At 41.4% G+C, this 21,085-nt stretch overlaps 1 protein-coding gene across 6 annotated transcripts in view; it reads left to right on the top strand.

Annotated features, from left to right (window-relative positions):
• Positions 1–20,729, top strand: part of JMJD1C (jumonji domain containing 1C) — a 178,726-nt gene extending 157,997 nt beyond the window's left edge. For all 6 annotated transcript variants that reach the window (XM_064145197.1, XM_064145196.1, XM_064145198.1 and 3 more), the window contains 15 exons: positions 321–535; positions 1,517–1,669; positions 4,410–4,499; positions 5,843–5,970; positions 6,148–6,361; positions 6,858–7,072; positions 7,984–8,262; positions 8,649–8,817; positions 9,208–9,298; positions 9,426–9,556; positions 10,617–10,739; positions 11,760–11,899; positions 14,416–14,592; positions 19,368–19,499; positions 19,826–20,729. In XM_064145197.1, the coding sequence (XP_064001267.1) occupies positions 321–535; positions 1,517–1,669; positions 4,410–4,499; positions 5,843–5,970; positions 6,148–6,361; positions 6,858–7,072; positions 7,984–8,262; positions 8,649–8,817; positions 9,208–9,298; positions 9,426–9,556; positions 10,617–10,739; positions 11,760–11,899; positions 14,416–14,592; positions 19,368–19,499; positions 19,826–19,915 (2,347 nt within the window). In that variant the 3' untranslated portion in view covers positions 19,916–20,729. The remainder of the gene's footprint in view (positions 1–320; positions 536–1,516; positions 1,670–4,409; positions 4,500–5,842; positions 5,971–6,147; positions 6,362–6,857; positions 7,073–7,983; positions 8,263–8,648; positions 8,818–9,207; positions 9,299–9,425; positions 9,557–10,616; positions 10,740–11,759; positions 11,900–14,415; positions 14,593–19,367; positions 19,500–19,825) is intronic.
• The last annotated feature ends 356 nt before the right edge of the window (positions 20,730–21,085 follow it).

Genomic DNA, 21,085 nt, shown 5'->3' with positions numbered 1-21,085 from the left:
CCAAAATTTAAAGGTGAGGGATACGTGGAACTAAGCTTTTGTGAGTGGGGAAGGTAATTTTCCTGCCTGCAATTCTAAAGCAGTAAAAAATGTTAGAGAAAGAGAATGATGAGAAGAGCAAATGCAAAGAGTGCCTGAGAAGTTTTAGTTTTGGTACATTCTTACTAGTCATTTGAAGAACCATTTGTGAGAGTAGGATTTGGTTTTTAATCAAAAAATGTGGCAGGATGCTAAAGAAGGTAAAGAAAACTTGTTGTAAGGCACATGAGCAACTAAACTCTCAATCTTGGAATATAATTGCTGTCTGTTTTCATTTTTAGGTTATCTTTTAGTAAGAATGGAGTGGTTAGGATAGATGGTTTCTCCTCTCCTGATCAGTATGATGATGAAGCACTGAGTTTATGGACACATGAAAACTATGAAGATGATGAACTGGACCTAGAAACATCTAAATACATTCTAGATATCATAGGTGATAAATTTTGTCAGCTAGTAACATCCGAGAAAACAGCCATGTCCTGGGTGAAGAAAGATGGTAAGCAAATCTCAAATGCTCTTGTGCATTTTCACTTGGGTGTTGGCATTTGTCATGACCCTGTTTAGTCCTTTAGAGTAGCCGACTTCCCTTGACTGTCATGCTGTATTTTCCTAGGCTTTTTGTAATAGAGTTTGTTGGGAAAGAGCAGGAGCCTTGCTCACAGGGCCAGTCTGTTCTCGCTCCCTATGCTGATGGTTGAGCTGGGCCAGAGCTGAGACCAGGCTGCTGTTGGGATTGGAGCAGCCTCAGTTTGCAGTTTGGCCTCCAGCTCCCCAGCCAGAGCAGCCAGCTCCAAGCCAAGGTCCACAGTGAGCCAGATAGTGATTGCTGCCAACAGATGACATGTTTCTGATGTGTCTCCTCAAACAAAGAATTATGAGACAATGTGGACCCCACAAAGCGTGTGCTAACACCTCCTCCCCACCAGAGCCACAGCTGATCTGACCTTCTGGCCCACAGCAGATAGGCACAGGCTGGAAATGAGCTGGTGATCCCACTAATACCAGGGAGTACAAGGAGGACTAGCCAGGTCTTAAGGACAGGTTCCTTCTTTATGGACAAGGACTTCAGCCATCAAGAGCATAAGTTTGGCTGCCCTTGAGATTAAATGTCTCCCATAGGCAGGCAGATGAAAAACCTAGCTCTATTCACTGCATGGGGTTGAAAGTATGTATTCAAGATCTTTGTACTTAAAACCCACTCATGTTAGGCAGGAATATTCTTTCTGTGTTTCTTTTAGATGTGGGGGTTTTATGCTTTAATTTCTTTTTAGTGTATTGATAATAGTGATGCGGATGCTGTGTCCTGAAACCAAGGGGGTATATGTGGATGGTCTGTTTATGAAGGGTCACTTTTCCTCACCTTACACTCGGTTGGCATTTGAGGAGAAAATTACAAATGCTTAATTTATAAAAACTATTCATTCTATGCTTTGCATTTAAGTTTCAGTTCTTTTATTCTGCTTATTTTGTATTTCAGCCAAAATTGCATGGAAGAGAGCAGTGAGGGGAGTTCGTGAGATGTGTGATGCATGCGAAGCCACATTATTTAACATTCATTGGGTCTGCCAAAAATGTGGATTTGTGGTCTGCCTAGATTGTTACAAGGCAAAGGAAAGAAAAAGCTCCAGAGGTCAGTTCTTTTTGAACTAGAATATAGTATAGGCTGTTTATTCTCATTTGTTGTAGAGCTGTTGATCCACGGGTGTAACTGCTTTTTTGTGAGCTCTTAAATTGCTGCTTGTGTGTTCTGGTTTCTCTTAGATCTTTTTCTTCTCCTTTTTTGTTGGTAGCTGTAGAACCAGTCCTTCAGAAAGCAACTGCTATGAGGGCTATTTAGGTCTTTATGTCCACTTTTCAGTCTTTTTTGTGGATTGTCTTGGATTGCTTGTGCTTTGGCCCTCAAGGTTAAATCGTTTTCTTCATCTGTGAGGCTGGCACTCCATTACACCTCCCTGCTCCATGGTAACACTGCTGTCAGGACGTGCCTTGACAGGAGTGCTTTCTGATGTCCTCCTTTTTAATATGACAAACCATGTACTCCTTGCTCAGAAGCCTACTTTTTTATTATAGAAAAGAGATGGAGGAAAAATAACTTCACATAGTATTTAGAATGAGCATTAATGGTGGCTTCCACCAGCCTGCACGTGTACTCAGTTTAATTCCTGGACCATGCATGTCATTCAGTATAGTGTAACAGGACTGACTTGCAGACCTGTGCTTTCTGAGTGACCTGGCCTGATAACAGTTTAAAGAAGGAATGACTTGAAGATCGATCTGGTCACTCAGCCCTTGGCTGTGACATTGGTGCTCAGCTTATGGGCTGCTTGTTGGAAAGCAAGCAGCTTCCCGTGGGTGGCAGGCATTGTGCCCTGGCACAGCCCTGCAGTAACATGCTGCCCCAGGAACCAATTTAAGTATAATGTTGTTTTGAAAAGCATTTCCACGTTTGTCAAAGCACATGTCACAGATGTGAAGTGCTAATAAAATGGAGTTTAACTGTTGTATGGCAAATTTTTGACAGATGGAGAGACTTGGCCACTTTGTCCTTGGCTTGCAGTGGGAGGCCTCCTACACTGTGGTTATAGGATGTTCCCAGAGACTCCCATCAAAGCCTTGAAGTTTCAAGGAAACTAATGTTGGTGTTTTCCAACACTGACAAGAGTTGTTAATGCTTTAATGTTGGGGGCTGCTTGAGGAGCTCCTAAGTGGCTTTAAAGTCTGTGTGCACACATGTGTCTGCATCCATCTGACGTGGCTTTAGCTATACACCGAGCATTATTTACTCTAGTGGGAGCAGGCAGAGGCTTTTTATAGTGTATGTGTTAACCAGCCAGGAAAATGTTAGTAAAAATGTCCTCAAAGCTTAAAAAAGCAGTGTACAGAAGCAGGCTTCTTTTCAGTGTTCTAACAGTACTTTCTTCTAACCATTCATTGCAAAATTACAAGCAAAAGCAGTACAGAGGCTTCCCTCTCTGTGGCTTTATTTCTCATGGTGCAGTAGGGTTTGTGTGAACTGTATCTCTCCTTGGCACTCTCTTACCAAGTTCAGAACCACCCACCCATTTCTATTTAATAGTACTTTATATTACATCATTTTCCTGGAACTTGTAGTTGTTTTTACAGTTGCTAAATGTAACAGAGAATACACTGGATTCCCCTTGCTTGAACAGGAAAGTTAGAGGCCTCCATATTCAGATAACTATCAATGGCTTCTCTCATTACTACATGAATGAATGAATACACATCCATTGTTGGCTTTAGACAGTTCATGGCACCATCAAGTGGAATGCTGTGTTACAGCATTTCAGTGATAAAATAGATCAGGTAGATAGATGCTATTTTGGGTTTTGATTTCTGTTTGTGATTTGTTCTATATTCCAATGTTTTAGGAGGTACAAACTCCACAAACTAGCTAACAAATCAATATTTTTCTGAAAGGAGCATTTGGTATGTTGCCTGCCTATTATAGCCGAAGAAAATAATGCTTTTTGTATGCTAAATGCTCCCTTTGCTGTGCCCTTCAGTTTATGTCACTAGAGCTGACCAAACTAACAGAAAGATTTGAAAAGGCTCTTAAAACTAGCAGTTCAGTGGATATGATTCAAGGCTGGGGACTGAGAGAGAAGTTGCATTCCTATTTCTGCCCTAGAATCGCAGACAGATGTTTTTTAGCTCTTGCTCTGTCTTGCTTTTACACTGCTTACTTTCCTATCAGGGACCATCTTCCTGAAACTTTATAGGAAGCCTCTCTGTCCTACCAGTAGGGCCCTTACTGCTACCACGGAGGATTTTCAACCAGTGCATACAGACCTGTGGTTTTATGGTTGCTTTAATCTGTCAAAAATCCATGATGGAACTTCTCCCTTGCTTGTGGCACCAGTGACATTGGTGCAGGCCAAATTGGAGGCATGTGGTTAAAAGTTTGTCCTTTTGACTGGTTTGGCCCTGACTGGTCAAAGACAGCCACTTGCAGTTGGAGCATGGCTTGTACTAAATACAATCCCCGCAACAATCACAGCCAGTTGTACCTCTTCTCCTTGTTAAGATTCTGCAAGGCAGTCTCACTGCCTCAGTCACAGCTGTGAAGGATTTCTGTTTACACCAAATCAGCACCTGGCTACATGTTGTAGAAGGAACCTCTTTTGAAACTCTGAGGTTATTGGCAAGGGTCTGTTACAAGCAGCTACCTCAGCTTTCAGTATTGTTAAAACTCTTTGTTCTTTTCCTTGTCGTGAAAACTAGCTGTTGTGTGCAGATCTTTGAGCTGGACAGAAGGCTTACAGTATGTGTAGAAGTCTGAAAAATGTTAGTTAGCTCTGTCTGTGTACAGCTGGAAGTAAAGTAAAACAATCACCAATGCTCTTCTGCAGATAAGGAGTTGTATGCCTGGATGAAGTGTGTGAAGGGGCAGCCTCATGATCACAAACACCTGATGCCAACACAGATTATTCCAGGCTCTGGTAAGACCACCTGCAAACAAGCAGGACACACAGTTGGTTTTTTTTTCCATGTATCTTATTGTGTAGAGAAGCCAGAGTTGTTTCTTGAAAATTCCTATTTTCCATATAAAAAGCTGAGAACTGTGTCAAAGCATTGTAGGAAGGCAAGTGATTCTGGGCAGTTAACAGCAGGGGGGACAGATGATGATGATGATAATGATAAGAGGAGTATGCTGAAGGGGTTTTGGGAGCAGGCAGTGAAGAAATTCAGGATGTTCATTGTGACTGTTCTGAGCAGAGTAAGGTGGCCAGAATATAGTTAATGAATCTGACCTTAGCTCTTAAATTTTAGAATAATTCTGACAAGGACCATTGTGGGGCAACAGACTTCTGGGGGCTTGTTTTATACTGCATTCTGTCCCACCCACCTGAAAAAAAACCAAAAAACTTAACCTGTGGTTGTAGTTGGACATCTGATTGAGCGTCTTAAAACACAGCGAAGGAGCTTGTGATCAGTGTAAAACTAAGAGTGATTCTAAACCCAGCTCAAGTCACAGTTTTACAACAAAATAACTTCTGTGAGGAAGTGCAGTTGGTGGGGTGGTTGTTAGCACCACTTAGCTTGTGATCTCCAGCAACACTGGTGCCAAGCTGGGAAAAGAAATCTTGCCTGTGCCCTCAAACTTGTTACGTAAACTCACAAGTTATTTTAAGGTGAAAATACAGACAGTCATTACTTTATGGGTTGTTGCATGTTAGTTCAGGTAGAAATGAAGGTTGGTTAGATTCCATAATAAATTCAAATTGTGATATTCCCCAGAACAGGTTCCAGACTGATAGTGGGTTTAATTTTAAATTGTGAAGTGAACCACTCACCTGGAAACAGCACGTGAAGGCTGTCTGCATAACCCCACTCTCTTTCTTCTGTGCACACCTTACCAAGCAGCCTCAAATAACATGATCACATGGGTTTCTTTTTTTGTCAAGACGCAGCTCACTGCAGTCTGTAGTTTGGGTTTATTAAATGAAGCAGGGATGCACCCATTGAACAATGAGGAGTAAATAATGAATGATGGCTTGCTCAGTGTGTGTCATGCAGGGGCAGTGCAGACTGATGGTTAGATTATTCAGAAGTGTAGCATGCAGTTACCTAATTAAAGTCCTTAGGACTTGCTGCACAAGTTTTAAGGTAAACTGGACAGTCCTTTTATAATATTTTTGAGTGGTAAATTTCATATTTCCTGTAGTTTAAAAAAATGTTAAAGGTTTGGAGACAGCATTTTAGCATCACAGTGCGTGTGTTGTAGGGAGGATCACAAAATGATTGAGAGCTGCTGATGCTTTTTCCCATTCTTGTCTTCCAGTTTTGACAGACCTTTTAGATGCTATGCACAACATTAGAGAAAAATTTGAAATTAAGTCACATTGTCAGTGTACCAGCAAGCAGAGCACACAATCTGGCAAGCTCCCTGCAATGAATGGTGTATCTCAGGTGAGTCTGAAATGTTTGTATACATCATGGTTTCTTTAGGTGTTCTGATTCTTGGGGATCATTGTATCTGAACAGTACCAGTTGTGTTGTAATTTGCATATGTGATGGTTAAATGCTGGGCTTGTCAATTTCAAAGGTATTAAAGCAAAGACTTAAAAATGTATTTGTTCTTTACAGGTTTTGCAGAATGTCCTCAACCACAGTAATAAAATTTCTCTGTGCATGCCTGAGTCTCAACAGCAGAATACTCCTCAGAAGTCTGAGACAAATGGTAATACAAGTCCAAGGAGTGATGTAAGCACAGACAGCAAGTTAACACCACCTGAATCTCAGTCCCCACTGCACTGGTTAGCTGATCTTGCAGAGCAGAAAGCCAGAGAGGAAAAGAAAGGTACACATTTGAAATTGTCTCCATGACTCTGGGGGCACCAGTGATACCTAATTTAATTAATTAGGGAAAATTCACATGGTTCTCTGTTCAGCAGAGAAGATCATGTTCTTTCCCCTCATCATTTTAATCTTGAAACTGCAATGCCTTCTGTTGGCATTAACTGCAATGCCTTCTGTTGGCATTGGAATCTGGTAGCAGAAGAGCCACCAGTGGAATGCATGTGTAATGTGTCAGCATTTGCAGCTACAGCATCTCTCATCTGTAACAAGTATTCACTTAGCTGCATGTCTGAGATGCTGAGGAAGGCCTTTTCATGGTCACACTGTTTAACCGCATTTTGAGGCATCTAATTCATCCTCTGGTGTGTTTCCAAGGTGAATAAAGCAGTAGTGCTACAGTGTATTGCCACCAGTATAAAATGCAGGGTACTGGTGCTGTTCCTATGTCTGCTTCATGGTGCAACAGAGTAAACTTCCAATGATTATTTCTGTTTTAGAGAACAAAGAATGTCCTTCTGGAAAACATTCAAAGGAAGAGAAAGACCAGGATAGTTTGGAGTCCCAAAACTGTAAAAGCTCCCCTCCTGCCTCCCAGAACAATGAGCAGGGCTCAACCTTACGGGATTTATTAACTACAACAGCAGGCAAACTGCGTCTAGGTTCTACAGATGCTGGTATTGCATTTGCTCCAGTTTACTCTACAGGAGCAGCAGTAAGTGTTTACCTGGCTCAATTTTTTTATTAGGATTTGAAGTAGTACTAATGACAGTAGTGGTTGTTGCTAGCTTTGTTTGTAATATGTTTGCAGAGATTTTTGTGACTAACTTGCCTTTGGTACCTATAATCCTCTTCTGCTCATTCCGTATGCTAATTGTTATTTTTACCACTGTAACTGGACGTTTGAAACGCAGTAAAATAGTTGTGCTAATGTACAGATAAGTGATACAAAGTGTCTTGGGTGCTGCCTTCTTGATGGAAGGGAATTGATGCTTTTAGAAAGTAAAGAGATTTTAAATAGAAGCAAGGTCTTAGGTGAGGGAACTGCAATGCCAGCAGTCTTCTGTGTGTTTGCTGTTTGAATTAAAAACAAATAATAATGCTGTCTCTTCAAATGTGGAACTTTGGTAGTGATTCTAGCAATAAAAGCAATAATGGAGACCTGCCTGGATGATTAATCCAGTTCTGAGCAAGCCTGTGTGAGCCAAGAAGTGCACCTGAACATGATGAAAAGTATCCAGTGTATCCAAAGACCTGTCGTTCTTTCCATGGCAGGGAGGTTGGAGTAAATGATCTCTAAGATCCCTTCCAGTCTAAGCCATTCTGTGATAATTTGGTTTGGTACACTGTAGTTAGAGCAGTCTGACAGCTATGTTGCTGTAAATACTCAGAATTAAAATTTCATATACACAAACTGTTCCCATTAACATTTTATTCCTATAGAGAGTGAGCAATAATTGATGCATGTTATGAAGAAAAAATGTCTATGAAGTCAGATAAAGCCTTAACCTGACCAAGTAAAGGAAGGTTCCAGAAATAGCTGTATTGTATGTCGTTCTACTGCAAGGAGTTGCACAAACTTTATTTGGTTTTACATCATTGACTGATGTATTTGTTTGTTAACAGAGTGGCAAGAGTGGAAGGTCTATGCCAAACATTCTCGATGACATAATTGCTTCTGTAGTAGAAAACAAGATTCCACCAAACAGAGCACCAAAGATAAATGCGAAGTCTGAAATTAAAGACGAGCCAAAGGATGATAAAAACTGTGTTCAGGATGAGTGCAGTAACCGGTACAGCGATATTCAGTATTCCTGGATCTGTGATAAGCATGTTCTGTGGCTCAAAGACCATAAAAACAGCAACAACTGGAAGCTGTTCAAAGAGTGCTGGAAGCAAGGAAGGGTAAGTATTGAGCTGGTTGGTCTGTAAAGTGACCTCACTATAAAATTGGGGAGTTGAGTTTAAGAACAGATTGGCCAACCTCAGTGCTTGAAAATGTGTTAGTAGTGGGGAAAAGCTTGTCAGGTGTAACCTAACAGAAACCTCATGTTGTTTAAAGTTCATTTAACTGCTAATAATTAATAAGAAATTATGGATATGTAGTGTCAAATACCCAAGACTACCTACTCACCTTTTTAGTATGGTTGCTGTTGGAAGAAGAGTTAACAAGCTCATCAGGGCCAGAATCTTCAGTGTGTGATTCAGGTGCATTTGTACTCCAGTTTAATTGAAGGAGGTGTTTGCTTGCAGTAAGTTAAGAAATTATTTGTAAATTTTATTTTTTACAGCCTGTTTTGGTGTCTGGTATGCACAAGAAAATGAACTTCAGCCTGTGGAAAGCAGAGTCCATTAGTGTAGACTTTGGAAACCAGCAAGCTGATATCTTGAATTGCAAAGACAGTATTATTTCAAACACCAATGTCAAGGAGTTCTGGGATGGTTTTGAAGATGTTTCAAGTATGTTACTTCAAATGCATTATTCCATTGATTCTGAACGTGGTTGGTGTTAGAAATTGAAGCTATGTTTAGTCTTTGTGACTCTGGGGGCTTTGAAGAAAATCTAATTTAAAAGGAAAGATCTAGGTGATGTGTGTTCAGAGAATACGGTGGAATTGTGCACTTTTGTACTTGGGCAGAAGCAAAGATTAACTAATACACTTGCTTAGGTTGGACTGAGAAACCAAACAAATGTCACTGTTCCTTAACTATTTGAATTTGGTTTGTATCAGTCAGAACTAATTCTGCCCTGGTTTATGGATGAAATCTTTATGGGCAGGTTAAGAGTTGAATGAAGTAAAATGCCTCCATTCAAGTATCATTTCTTACTATTTCCTGTGTTACTTGTAGAACGGCAGAAAATTAAAAATGGGGAAACAGCTCTGCTAAAACTGAAGGATTGGCCTTCTGGGGAAGATTTCAAGGCTATGATGCCAGCAAGGTATTTGAGTTTAATACCAGATATTCCTAAGTCAATTTCTGTTTTGGGTTTGGGTTTTTGTCGCTCTGTGGCACATATTTTGGTAATGGCAGAAATTCAATCACGTTCTTCTTTCTTTTCTCCTCAGATATGAGGACTTGCTGAAAAGTTTACCTTTGCCTGAATATTGTAGTCCAGAAGGAAAACTGAACTTGGCTTCTCATCTGCCCGGATTTTTTGTTCGTCCAGATTTGGGACCCAGACTATGCAGTGCTTATGGTGAGCATGCCATCTTGTGGTCCAGTGTTGGGGAGAAGGCTGAGCTTTGCTTGAAGGATTATTGTTTCCTGGATGTAGGAGAAATATGTGCCTGACATGCACGTTAACAGTGCTTGCACCTGGGGCATAAGAGTTTATTTGCCTTCTGCATTCTTGTCTTGTGCTGTTACAGCCTTGTGAAGCCTAGAAATAGCCACTTGTACACACAGATTCTGCCTTTAGTGCTGTTTGGCAAAATATGTTGTGGAGTATTGTTGTGTTCATAATTCTAGTCTAATTACAACATATTTTTCATCACTTGTATGCTCTACACTCAAAAGCCTATTTAGAAAAGGTTGTTTCCCTCAGACCTTTTGCAACTGCTCCTTCTTTGGCAAATAGATTTGTTTAATCCTGTTTTACAAATTCTGGTAATAGGAGAATGACTTCGATTTTAGAAGTTCTCCAGATGTCCTTTGAATTAAACGTTTTAACTGTAGTGATCAAGGCACAGGTCTGTAGAACTGAATCATTAATGACACTTTGATGCAAAGCCACTGCAAGGCTTACTGTTCTGAAATGTCCTTTTGACTCAAGCCTGTGTTTTCACCTCTTAGGACTAAAATTAGTTTTCCTCTTTGCTTGAGGATTTCTTTTGATTTAGAACTCAGCTTACAACCACACATAAAAGTGAAACATTTTAATTTATAGGCTTGTGTATTCCTTGTTCTTGTATTCTGTCCTGAACAATCTGAAAAGCAGGGAAAGAATGTGTTGGCCAGGATATTATTCTTCTGAAATGTGTTTTGTTCTCACACAGCTGCTGTATAAGGACAGCTACCTATGCTAAGAGATCTCCATGTCTCTGTTAAAAAGTTAATGTTTTCTTGTTCAGCAAGTGAAACAAAAGCTCTATTTTCACATTCACTAAATTTTCACATTCAAGCCTACCTATACATAAAAGGTTTCCTGTGATGCTTTTACTGCACTTTCAGACATTTCTCCTCTGTTAGCTGCTGCACACTTCTGTTTGAAGTTGAACATAGAATTCAACAGATCCTTATTTTATCTTGTAACATAGGTGTGGCTGCTACTAAAGACCATGATATAGGAACCACAAATCTCCATATTGAAGTTTCTGATGTCGTGAACATCCTTGTTTATGTTGGTATAGCAAAAGGAAACGGAGTGCTTTCCAAATCAGGTAAAGGGAAGGTCATTGTAAGAGGTGTAAATGGACTGAATGATCTGCTGGTTTTAAAACTGACACCCTTCTTGTGAAGCAGGTCAGCAGCACACATAAGTGCTCGCCTAAACCTGAGCAATTCTGTGCTTCAAGGGTTTGCACGCACATCAGTTCTGCATAAGGTCATTAATTTTGAAATGGTATTGCAAACTCTTCTCACTTTTTTTTGCTCATGGCTGTAATTGATGCACCATTCCTCTGCTGAGGCTGGCAGAGCTAATGAAAGTGTGGGATAAAGGATTTTCTCTGGAAGCTGGTAGTTCTAACAGTTATGTCAGGATGATGTATTTGCCAAAGCTTCTGTTTGTTCTGCTCTCTCTGGGTGCACTGTGTTTGCTCTATTGAATTTGGACTTAAATGTAATTTTTCAGCACTGGAGAGCTTCAATTGGTGTATGTTAGTCATCTGTATGAGGTTTACTGCTTATGGGAAACAGTCTTTAAATCACTGATACGGTTTTGTTTCATTTCCCTTTTTCTTTTGTCCTCTTATTTCATAATCAACAAATGCAGATTTTGGGTGTGACTAACAGAGTTGCAGAAAGCTTTGCTGTCCTCCATTAGCTGTTTTCACTTGCCTGTGCACTTGAGTTAACAGCACCACAACTTGGATACCTTAGGAGGCCTAGCTTCTTGACCAGCTGCTGCAGAACGGTGTACAAAGCATTATTTTTGCTGACTGCAGGAAAACACCTTTTTCATCATTAATTTTTAGTGCTAGCCCTGATGGTTTATTTCTTTTAGAGAATGTGTTCTGTCAAATTCAAGAAATGTGGAATTTTTCAATTTATCTTAATTTTGAAGGTATTTTTGACACTCCTCTTCTCATAATTACCAGCCCCAGACAAAAACATCACCTCGGGACTTTTGCCATGTTCATCAAACTTTAATTTGTTCACACTCATTCATGAAATGTGAAGGTATTTAGTGTAGTTTTTTCCTTGTGTCTGTCTTGAAAAATGTTTTTATTCAATATTAGGAGTTCTGAAGAAGTTTGAAGAGGAAGATTTGGATGATCTTTTAAGAAAGCGGTTGAAGGACTCAAGTGAATTACCTGGTGCTTTATGGCACATCTATGCTGGCAAAGATGCTGACAAGATAAGGGAGTTTCTGCAAAAGGTTAGAGTCTTAGTAATTTTTCATATTTATAATCTCAGTAACTGGTAAACCAGAGGGCTGGCAAACGCCACAAACATGTCCTCTATTCTTAGGGAAGGAAAATTGTTTTCTTTCTGGAAATTATGATTGATCTGCTCCATCATGACAAATAGAGTGTGTATGTAACATGATAGATATTCACTTCTTTAGGTAGCCTGCAAACTCTGACATGTCAGAAGTGATGCAGATGTATTCTTGTCCTTCTTCAACGGGAAGGATAATTTGTGTGATTATGCCTTCTGTCGCTGATCTGTTGCCACATTATCAGATGCTGAAGTTTTTATCAGCTGTCCCATGCAGAATCACAGAAACATTCCGTTTGGAAAAGACTCTCAGGATCATTAAGCCCAACCAATATCCCTATTCAACAAGGTTCACCCTTAAACCGTATCCTCAAGCACCACACCTAAACAACTTCTAAACACATCCAGGGTCAATGGCTCAACCACCTCCCTGAGCAGCCCATTCCAATGCCTGACCATGCTTTCTGTGAAAAAATATTTCCTAATGCCCAGCCTAAACATACCCAATTGTAGCTTGAGGCCATTCCCTCTTGTTCTATTGCCATTTACCTGTGAGAAGAGACTAGCAGCAGCCTCTCCACTATGTCCTTTCCTCCACTATGTAGACAGTGGTGAGGTTGGTCTCCCATCAGCCTCTTCTTCTACAAATAAAATAGCCTCAGCTCTCTCAGTTGCTTTTCATAAGATTTATTTTCCAGGCCCTGACCATGCAGATAGGCAACCATTGATCTTACTAAGCAGTCCATTGTGTCAGATCAAACAGCATGGCTTGGCCCCTGGTGAAGATGAAAGTGTGGTGTCTCGGGCAACAACTTCTTCAACGTTAGCTGCAGTGCAAGTCTTCCTTTGGCAGTACCTGATGAACGAGTTAGACCCACATCAGAACCTTCTGGGTCATTACTTACACATAGGATGAATATCCACCACTGAATATTGATGATCATCAGTGGCATTGAATTGAGTGATGCCATCGTGGAACCAGTTTTCTGTGCCCTGTCTTCAGCATGTTTCCATGCTCTAGAAGACAGTCTCAATGGCTGACATAGGAGTACCAAAATACCACTGAAGTGATTGTGTGGGGAAGAGTCTTTGCTGTATTTCACTGTGGGGAAAAAATACCAGATGCATTTTAACTGGCTAAACCAAGGAGGTCCATAAATGGGCTGAAGGCCAAGGTTTCTACTGCAGACAGGAAGAGCCTAAGAGCAGTAAAGATTCTCTCGGACAATAAAGCAGTGTTTCTGTCGCAGGGCAGCTGTCCTCTGCTGACTTCAAACAGTTGCTCCTTGGCAAGCTGAACTGTGGGGAAAAGTGAGTGATAGTAAATAAAATACACTGAGTTCCAGGAGATTAATTATACAGTGAGGGTTTTCTGTTCATTCATCAAGTAGATGGTGGCTCTTCGGTTTGGAGAAGAGGGTTGTGAACAAAATCATTAATTGAAAGGAATAGGTAACAGTGATCATTATTCAGCATTTCTTCTTTCAGAGCAGTTAAGGGATGTTGTGAAACCCTTTGAGCAGCAGGTTTGAAACAAGCACTTAAGGTGCTGAGTAATAAAGCTTGTCATCTGCTGCCACAGCTTGCCATAGTGGCCAAAATGTGCTTTTGGTGTGGTGGTACTTCTGGAATGTTGAATTGGAGATTGATGACTAGACCTTGGAACCACTTCCCTGCTGATAGGTGAAATCTCCATATCTTGTTAGTACAAAAAAGAATGTGATAGTACAGAGGACCAGATTCAAACTCTCTCACACAAGTATATTTAATATGAATAAAAATTCATAGTTTTAGTGATCTAATTGGAGGGGTTAGATAAGTTGGAGTTTTTATCCTTAGGCACTTGTTAATGAATCAGTGACTAACAATAGATTAAGGGTAATACTTGTTCCCTCGAGATTAACTTGATGAGAAGTAGTTGTTGCAGTTAAGTTGATCACTGGTAGGAGGTGGTTTTATTTTTTGTGACCATTTTTTCCAAGTTCTTTGATGGGGATGGTGAGAAAATAAGAGTGGTTGAGATAGAAAGACTTCTTGAGGTTGTTTTGTCCAGCCCCGTACTCAAGCAGAGTCAGTCACCTGTAGAAGGTTGCCCAGGACTGTATGACCATTAGTTTTATCTGCTCCTTTTTTTTCCTAAGCTGACGTTGTAAGCTTGAGGAATTGGCAGCACATGAACTCTTGAGGTCAGATTTTATTGAAGAAAGATGTCACATAAAGACCATCTTGCTTATTAACAGATTCTTTTGTTGTGTTACTTTGAAGCTCTGTGTTCTTCAGATGTCTTCAGTGGGACCTCCCAGTTACTTTTGAGCTCCTTTTGAATCCCTAACTAAAATTCTCATTGGGGCATTGGGAACATAGTTTTGCTTGTACCTTAGGTTTCCTTAAGACTTAGCAGCAAAAGGCTCAGCTTCTTTTGAAAGCGACATGTGCTTTGTTCTGGACTTACAGATAGCAAAAGAGCAAGGCTTAGAGGTTCTACCAGAACACGATCCAATCCGCGATCAGAGTTGGTACGTGAACAAAAAGCTTCGCCAAAGACTTCTGGAGGAGTACGGAGTGAAGACCTGCACGGTTATTCAGTTTCTTGGTGATGCCATTATTCTACCAGCAGGAGCCCTTCATCAGGTAATGTACAGCTGCTTATAGACACACAGAAGTAAAGAACACACAGTACTTGATTTTTATTTTTCAAAGAAGGAACTGTGTCTGTACTCAAAAAGTGTGATAAGGTCCATGTACTGACATAGAGCAACTCAAGTGCTTGAACTAATACGGTTCTTTTCTTGCTTTAAAGTGAACAAGCTGTCATAAAATGCTTTTTCCACTTTTCATTCCATTAGCAAATTTCTAAATAAGCTGGTATTACAAGAAAGTCAGGTTAGTTTGGTTTGGCTTTTTACCTCTAAAGCAAATGTTAACCTAACCCTGAAGGGGCAGGGGAAGCAACCTAAGCAGATAAAAATACCTCCATGTCCAGTGTCACTGTTTTTCTCTTCAGCTGTAGAAGAATTGTAGAGCCAGTTTGGGTATTTTTGTAATGGGATTTGGAGGTTGCTTTCTTGTTCTCCATTAAGTTCCTCCTCCACAGAAGGTGCCTGGGTTCAGGCAAAGTCAGGCCTTTCTAAAGAAGATGCTGTTTGGTTTCTGGTCACCTTCCAAACTGAGCAGAGAGGTAGCAGTGGTTTACCATGTTACCACGACCAGGGCAGTAGGGTTTTCACTGCGAAAAAGCTGACTGGGGTGTGGGCGTGACAAGTGTATTTATGTCCCTAACGTGCTGGCTGTGCCAGTTGCTGAGGCACTGGAAGCAACAGGTATCTTACCCAGACTAGACTCCTTTATAATTCCACTGAGCCTTTAGGTGGGTTTCATGTGGTGGTATGTTAACCCTGGATGATCTCTGTGGAGTGGTTTTCTGGCAAAAGAAAGAAAAAACCCACAAACCCAGGTGATACAGGTTGGTTTTCCCTGTTCAGTATCTCTGGGGCTTGATGTTGCTTCACAAAGGTGAAGAAACATCTGACCTTGATGTTACTCTTAGCTCCTGTTGGGCTGAAGCAATTTGGACTGGCAGAGTTCATAAGATTTGTATTGCATCCTCCAGTAATCTTACTCTGATCTAATAAAAGAGGGGAGAGATAAAAGTGTGGAAAGATAGAAGAGTGAAGAGAGAACCCACAGAAAATAGCAAGCATACTGGGAAATCTGTTTTCTATAGCATGTGGCTCCATATAAAGGCACACAGAAAACATGAAGTAGTGGGCGTATTCCAGGCTCCCCTGCAGTTCATAGGTTTAAGGACCAAAAATAAGACCACTCTTATCTTTATCTTTTTGGCTTTAAACTCCAAATTGCTTTTGAAGTGGTAATATTCTAGCTTCTGGCATCAAGGAGTTAATAACATGGTGTTTTGAAACCTTAGTGAGTGAAGCTGAGAACCTTTTCATCTTCAGTAAGAAGTTCCTGTGAACCTGCCACGTAGGAGGAAATGAAAGTGTGGTGTTCTTTCATGTACATGTGGAATGCTTTATATAGAGATGCATAAATACTGACCTTGGGGAGGAGCACCAACACTTTGTGTACACAAAGCACAGTTCCACACTTCAAAATAAGTCTGAACAAGAATACATACCAGGTTAAGTTTACTTCTTAAGTGACTCAGATCTACATGCACAACATGAAGCTTTGATAATTAAAACCAGATGAGAATTGCTGTTAAATTTGGTGGTAAGCAGATAAAAATGCTGATTTATCTGTAGCATTGTGGAGTAGCGGAAATGAGGCTGAGGGTATGGAGTTAGGAGTGCAGCTCCCTATGGTCACTGCTTAGTGTAACTCTGACACTTCCAACCTGAAGCCAGTCAGGATGATGTCGCACTGATGCTGGTCTAGATTGTTGCTGCTTTAACATGGAGGAGGTTTTGTATATTTATTCTCTATATTCTTTGGGGTTTTTTTCTCCAGTGTCTGTGGATTTATGTGTAGCTCTGAAAGGAACTTGTTCTTAATTGCATAAAGTATTCCTCTTGCTTTCCAGATTTCCTCCTCCTCCTCCTCCTCTGTGTGCACTTGCAAACTGCAGTCACCTTGTGGTCATTTCAGTAGGCAAGTCAAACTGTTTCAGCGGTGGAGTGGGAGGAAGACCCTCTCCTGTGAAGGTCGCAGTAGCCTTGCCAGTACCTCTTCTGGAGGAAATTACTCTCTGGAGGAAATTACTCTCTGGGGGGACAGCCAGAATTAATGTTGGACTGGTGTCCTCTGCAGTTGCTTTTTTGAATGTACCATGAGTGATGCATTGTAGATTCTGCCTCTTTTCTTCTTGGCTTTGAGAAGGGGAGCTCAGAAGTGTCTTCTGCTTTGCTAATGCCTGGACCTTGTTCCCCCTCTGATACTTGGAACAGCAATCCCTCAGCTCTCCTTGGAAACTTCCCCAGCTAAAAAAAGCAGGGGAAAGAGGGGGTGTTAATATTTTCTTGAATGATTCACTCATTCTGCTGCTCTGGGTCATCTTCTATTGCAGTTGTCCTCTAGGGATGCCTTCTCTGGTTTTAATTTGGTAGCTCTGAATTTGTAACATAGCTTAGTGATAAACTAAAAGCTAGGAATACTTGAGCCAGTGATTGAAATGTGTTGTTCAGGCTACATGCAAAACTTGTTCATGGTAGAACAGGTTATTACAACGTTGGGTTTTATAGCAGTATTATCTTGATGTAACAGCAGGATTATAAACTGTAAAATAACATGCTGGAGGTGATGGGACATCCTGGCAGTGTTATGATAAGGATGTAGGATAAAGGTCTGGGAGTTGCCTACACAGAGCTGCTGGGCTGAGCACTGACCTCAGGGCTAAGTCATGCAGGAAAGGGCTGATCTAGAGAGACGCCCGTGTGGTAGGGATGGAGAACCCTTTCCTCCCTGCCTGCTCACCTTGCCGTGTCCCTCCTCTGGTCTGAGGCTTTGCCGATGTTCCACCTATCTGCCAGGCGCTGATGGAAAACCTCTGCTCTGCATGGGCTGGAGGCAAATCTGTTCTCAGTTCAGCTGGAGCTGGCACAGCTGTGGGAGTGCTCCAAGTCCTTGCTCCACAAAGCTCAGGGGAATCATTACTGAAGATACTTGTGTGTGTCATTGTATCAGCTCATAAACACTATAAATAGAACCGCCTGTGGGCTGTCAGCAGGGCGTTCCCATGCTGAGTACCAGATCAGCTGGGTAAAATCTGTCTTCCTCGAAAGGGCTCTCACACCCATAAGGCAGCCCTGGAAGGGAGAGAAGGAGGTTTAAGGCACGGCAGATTGAAAGATCTGAGGGCAACAAATATTGCCTGCAGTGGAGGGAGAGGGAATCAATGAAACCTTGTCTCAGAGAGCAGAAAGTGAAAGAATGGTGTGGAATTGGCACGGGGTGGAACGGAAAACAACGGCAGGTGGAGACTTGAAAATCAGGTGAGATGTCTGCAAGGGAAGAGATAGGGCTGGAGCTGACAGCCTGTCTACAGCAGAGAGATGTTTCAGCTGAAGCTCTAGGAGATGCCCCAAGTGCTGGTGGAAGCCTTGTGGTGGCATTTCTGCAGCTGTTTCCTTGCTCCTGGCTTTCTGCTTTTTGCGTATTGTATGGCATCAACAAACCTCTTAGTCTCTGGAATGAGCTCTGGTTTGATTAATTCACAGGAGGGAATGGCACTGCATTGTTTTTGATGGCTCTGAGGCTGCAGAAACCCTCCCTGTAGCACTGGTGTTTAGACGGGGGTTACCCTCTGAGATTTCACCTGTTACAGGGGCAACCTACCTTATAAAATCGGAGCCGAGCGGTGGTTTTGAAGACTTCAGAATTCTATGCACCCTTTGTTTAAAGTGAAGTGTGAGAGCTGTGTCCTCAACTGTGTAGACCCCAAAGGATCTTTGAACGTCTGGTATCACAATGGAAGTTCTAGAGTATGCATTAAAACCCTCCATATTTTGCTAGGCTCAAGCTTACAGTGTGCAGATCCTCATCAGTTCTGGCAGGCTGGGACCGTTTGTTTGCTAGGGTGGCAAAAGTGCTTCCTTCTCACCACCCAGGTTTTTTAAGTTTGCAGAATTGACGTTGTGCAACTTCATGCAGAGTTGTTGGAATCTGAGGAAATTAGGGTTCTGACATGCTAAGGAAACTGATTTGTAAGGGTTTGGGAAGAAAACCTGATGCTCTGTGTTTTGGAAGAGGACAAACAGAAATCAGTAGTCAGGTCACACCGGGAGGTAGTTCTTTTACTTTCTTCCCTGTCCTCCCAGGTACGGCCTGGGTGGCAGGAGATGATGTCCAGTTCTCTCAGTAGTTCCCCTTTATCAGTAAGAAGTACTTAGAATGGAAACTGCCTTTTTTATTCCTCCCTCCCACCCCCCTTCTGCACATCTGTTCACATTGGTGGTGGTGATGTGTGGGGTTTTTTTCCCTTCTAAGTGTTTCCACTGGCAGTTACTTCTCAGCAAACATGGCAAGTTGTGCCTGGCAGAGTGCTTCCAGCGTGGCTGCATGGCCCAAGGAGCTGGGTCCTGCAGGGCAGAGCTGCTGCGGCATTGGTGTGTGGCTGCAGTGCCTGTGCAGTGCTCTGGAAATGACTGTTCAGCAGCAGCACACACACAGCAGCTGTGCCTGTGTGGCTGCTGAAGGGAGCAAGAGCATGGTAGAGCAGTGTCGGAGCACAGACAGATGTGTGTTGTTCAAAGCCTGCCTTTTGCCAGCGGGTAACTTAGATAAGTCAAACAAACTTAATTGCTCTACATAAAATGCATAAAGATGCCCTTCAGTCTGATAAGGCTGCGGTTTAAGGGCTCTCATAGCCTGCTCTTTTCTCAGGTGTCTGCCAAGGAATAACTCCAGAATGCTAATTACCAGTCTCCTTTTCTTGTTATTTTGGATAGGTGCAAAATTTTCACAGTTGCGTTCAAGTAACTGAAGACTTTGTGTCTCCAGAACATCTTGTGCAGTCATTTCACTTAACGCAGGAGCTGAGGCTGTCAAAGGAAGAAATCAATTATGATGATAAACTGCAGGTAGGAAATGAATTCTGCTCTGGAAGCTGTGGGGAAGGCAGAGCTGTTCAGGCTCATTGAAATGCAGAGCAGCTTTGGAGCTACTTCCTCGCTGCTGTTCACACAGAATAACAATGAGCAGCAGCAGCGTGAATGCCAGGGGTGCAAATGACTCCCTTCGGTTGCTGGATTTATTATTTCACATTATCTTTTAAAAAGGTGCTTCCTCGATGGAGCCTTCCTTTTTTGCTTTACATCCAGTAGGCTTAGGGCTCAGTCCTAAAGGCAGTTGCTTTGCAGAGCTCCTTAATTTAGGCCTTACTGAAATCTGTCTGCTGTTCTTGCAGGTCAAAAATATCTTATATCATGCAGTTAAAGAAATGGTGAGAGCTCTGAAGATTCATGAAAGTGAAATGGAAGATATGGATGAGAACTAAGTGCTCCCTGCTTTTTTTGTGTGCTAACATCAGCTGGAGGTTATTTTTTCTGAGACATGAACGGTCTGCACACTAATTTAAGCTTCACAAACCATCAGTGTCAAGAAGTTACCATATTTACCTGTTAATGACACTGCGATGGTAGAGCTTCATATCACAGCCACTGTGATTACATTAGACTTGCAAACAGTTAAGCAGCATTCTGCTGTGGTGTATTATACTGTACATGAAGTTTGTGAAATGTCAGAAGATTTAAGATGATGTATTTATTTTTGGAGGAAAAACCCACAAAATTCTATGCTATATTGTTGATCAAATGTAAATGTGACTTGTACAGTTTGCTAAAATAATTCAGATATTTTTCACTACATTGAGACAGTTACTGTGAGAGTAGGACACAAACACCAGCTATTGCCTGCATTTGGGATCTTGCTGAGTCCGCACAGCAGTCATGTCATAATCTGAAAATTACTGCCAAATAATTGTAAACTTTGTAAAATACGAAAGTATATAAAGTAGATATTAAATACAGACACTTCAGTATTTTATTGAAGCTCTTCAGTGTACAATTAAACGTTTTCAAAAGGTGTAATTTATTTAAAAATTGTCTCATTTTGGTAAAATTTATGTGAACTTTTAAAGCTAAATATTAAACTTAATATGCTGTGTAAATATATACATATATACATTCAATGATGTATTTTTTTAAAACATTGGCTTGCTTTAATTTGTTAAAAGTGCAAGTGTTACACATGCTTTGTACATTGAAGTTGAAAGGGGTTTTACATTTTCCATTAAAATGACCTTTATCAAATGTTGTCCTCTTGGCTACTCATGTCTGTGACAGCCCAAGTCCTTGCTTCGCAGCAATGTCAGGCTGGAGATGCTCTGTCTGGTTCCTGGGCGCTGCTCTGCCCTCTCCGGGCCTGAAACAAAACTGCGAGGGGAATCGCTGGAGCACAGCAAGTGGCTGAGACCGAAACTGTTCAGACATGGTTTCTGTTCTGTCTAAAAAGCCAACGTGTGCTTTGGGTGAAGGAGAAGAGGAGGTTCTCCAGAACAATGCTTTTATAGCATCTTGGCTTTTTTGCAGTTCAAGTAATACCACCATATAATGGGTGTTTGAAAAAAAACAAAACCCAACTTCTCTTTTAGTGATAATTGTACAGA

This window comes from Pogoniulus pusillus, chromosome 6 (assembly GCF_015220805.1).
Source record: "Pogoniulus pusillus isolate bPogPus1 chromosome 6, bPogPus1.pri, whole genome shotgun sequence".
Classification (NCBI taxonomy): Eukaryota; Metazoa; Chordata; class Aves; order Piciformes; family Lybiidae; genus Pogoniulus; species Pogoniulus pusillus.
This window is presented reverse-complemented; position numbering and strand designations above follow the sequence as displayed.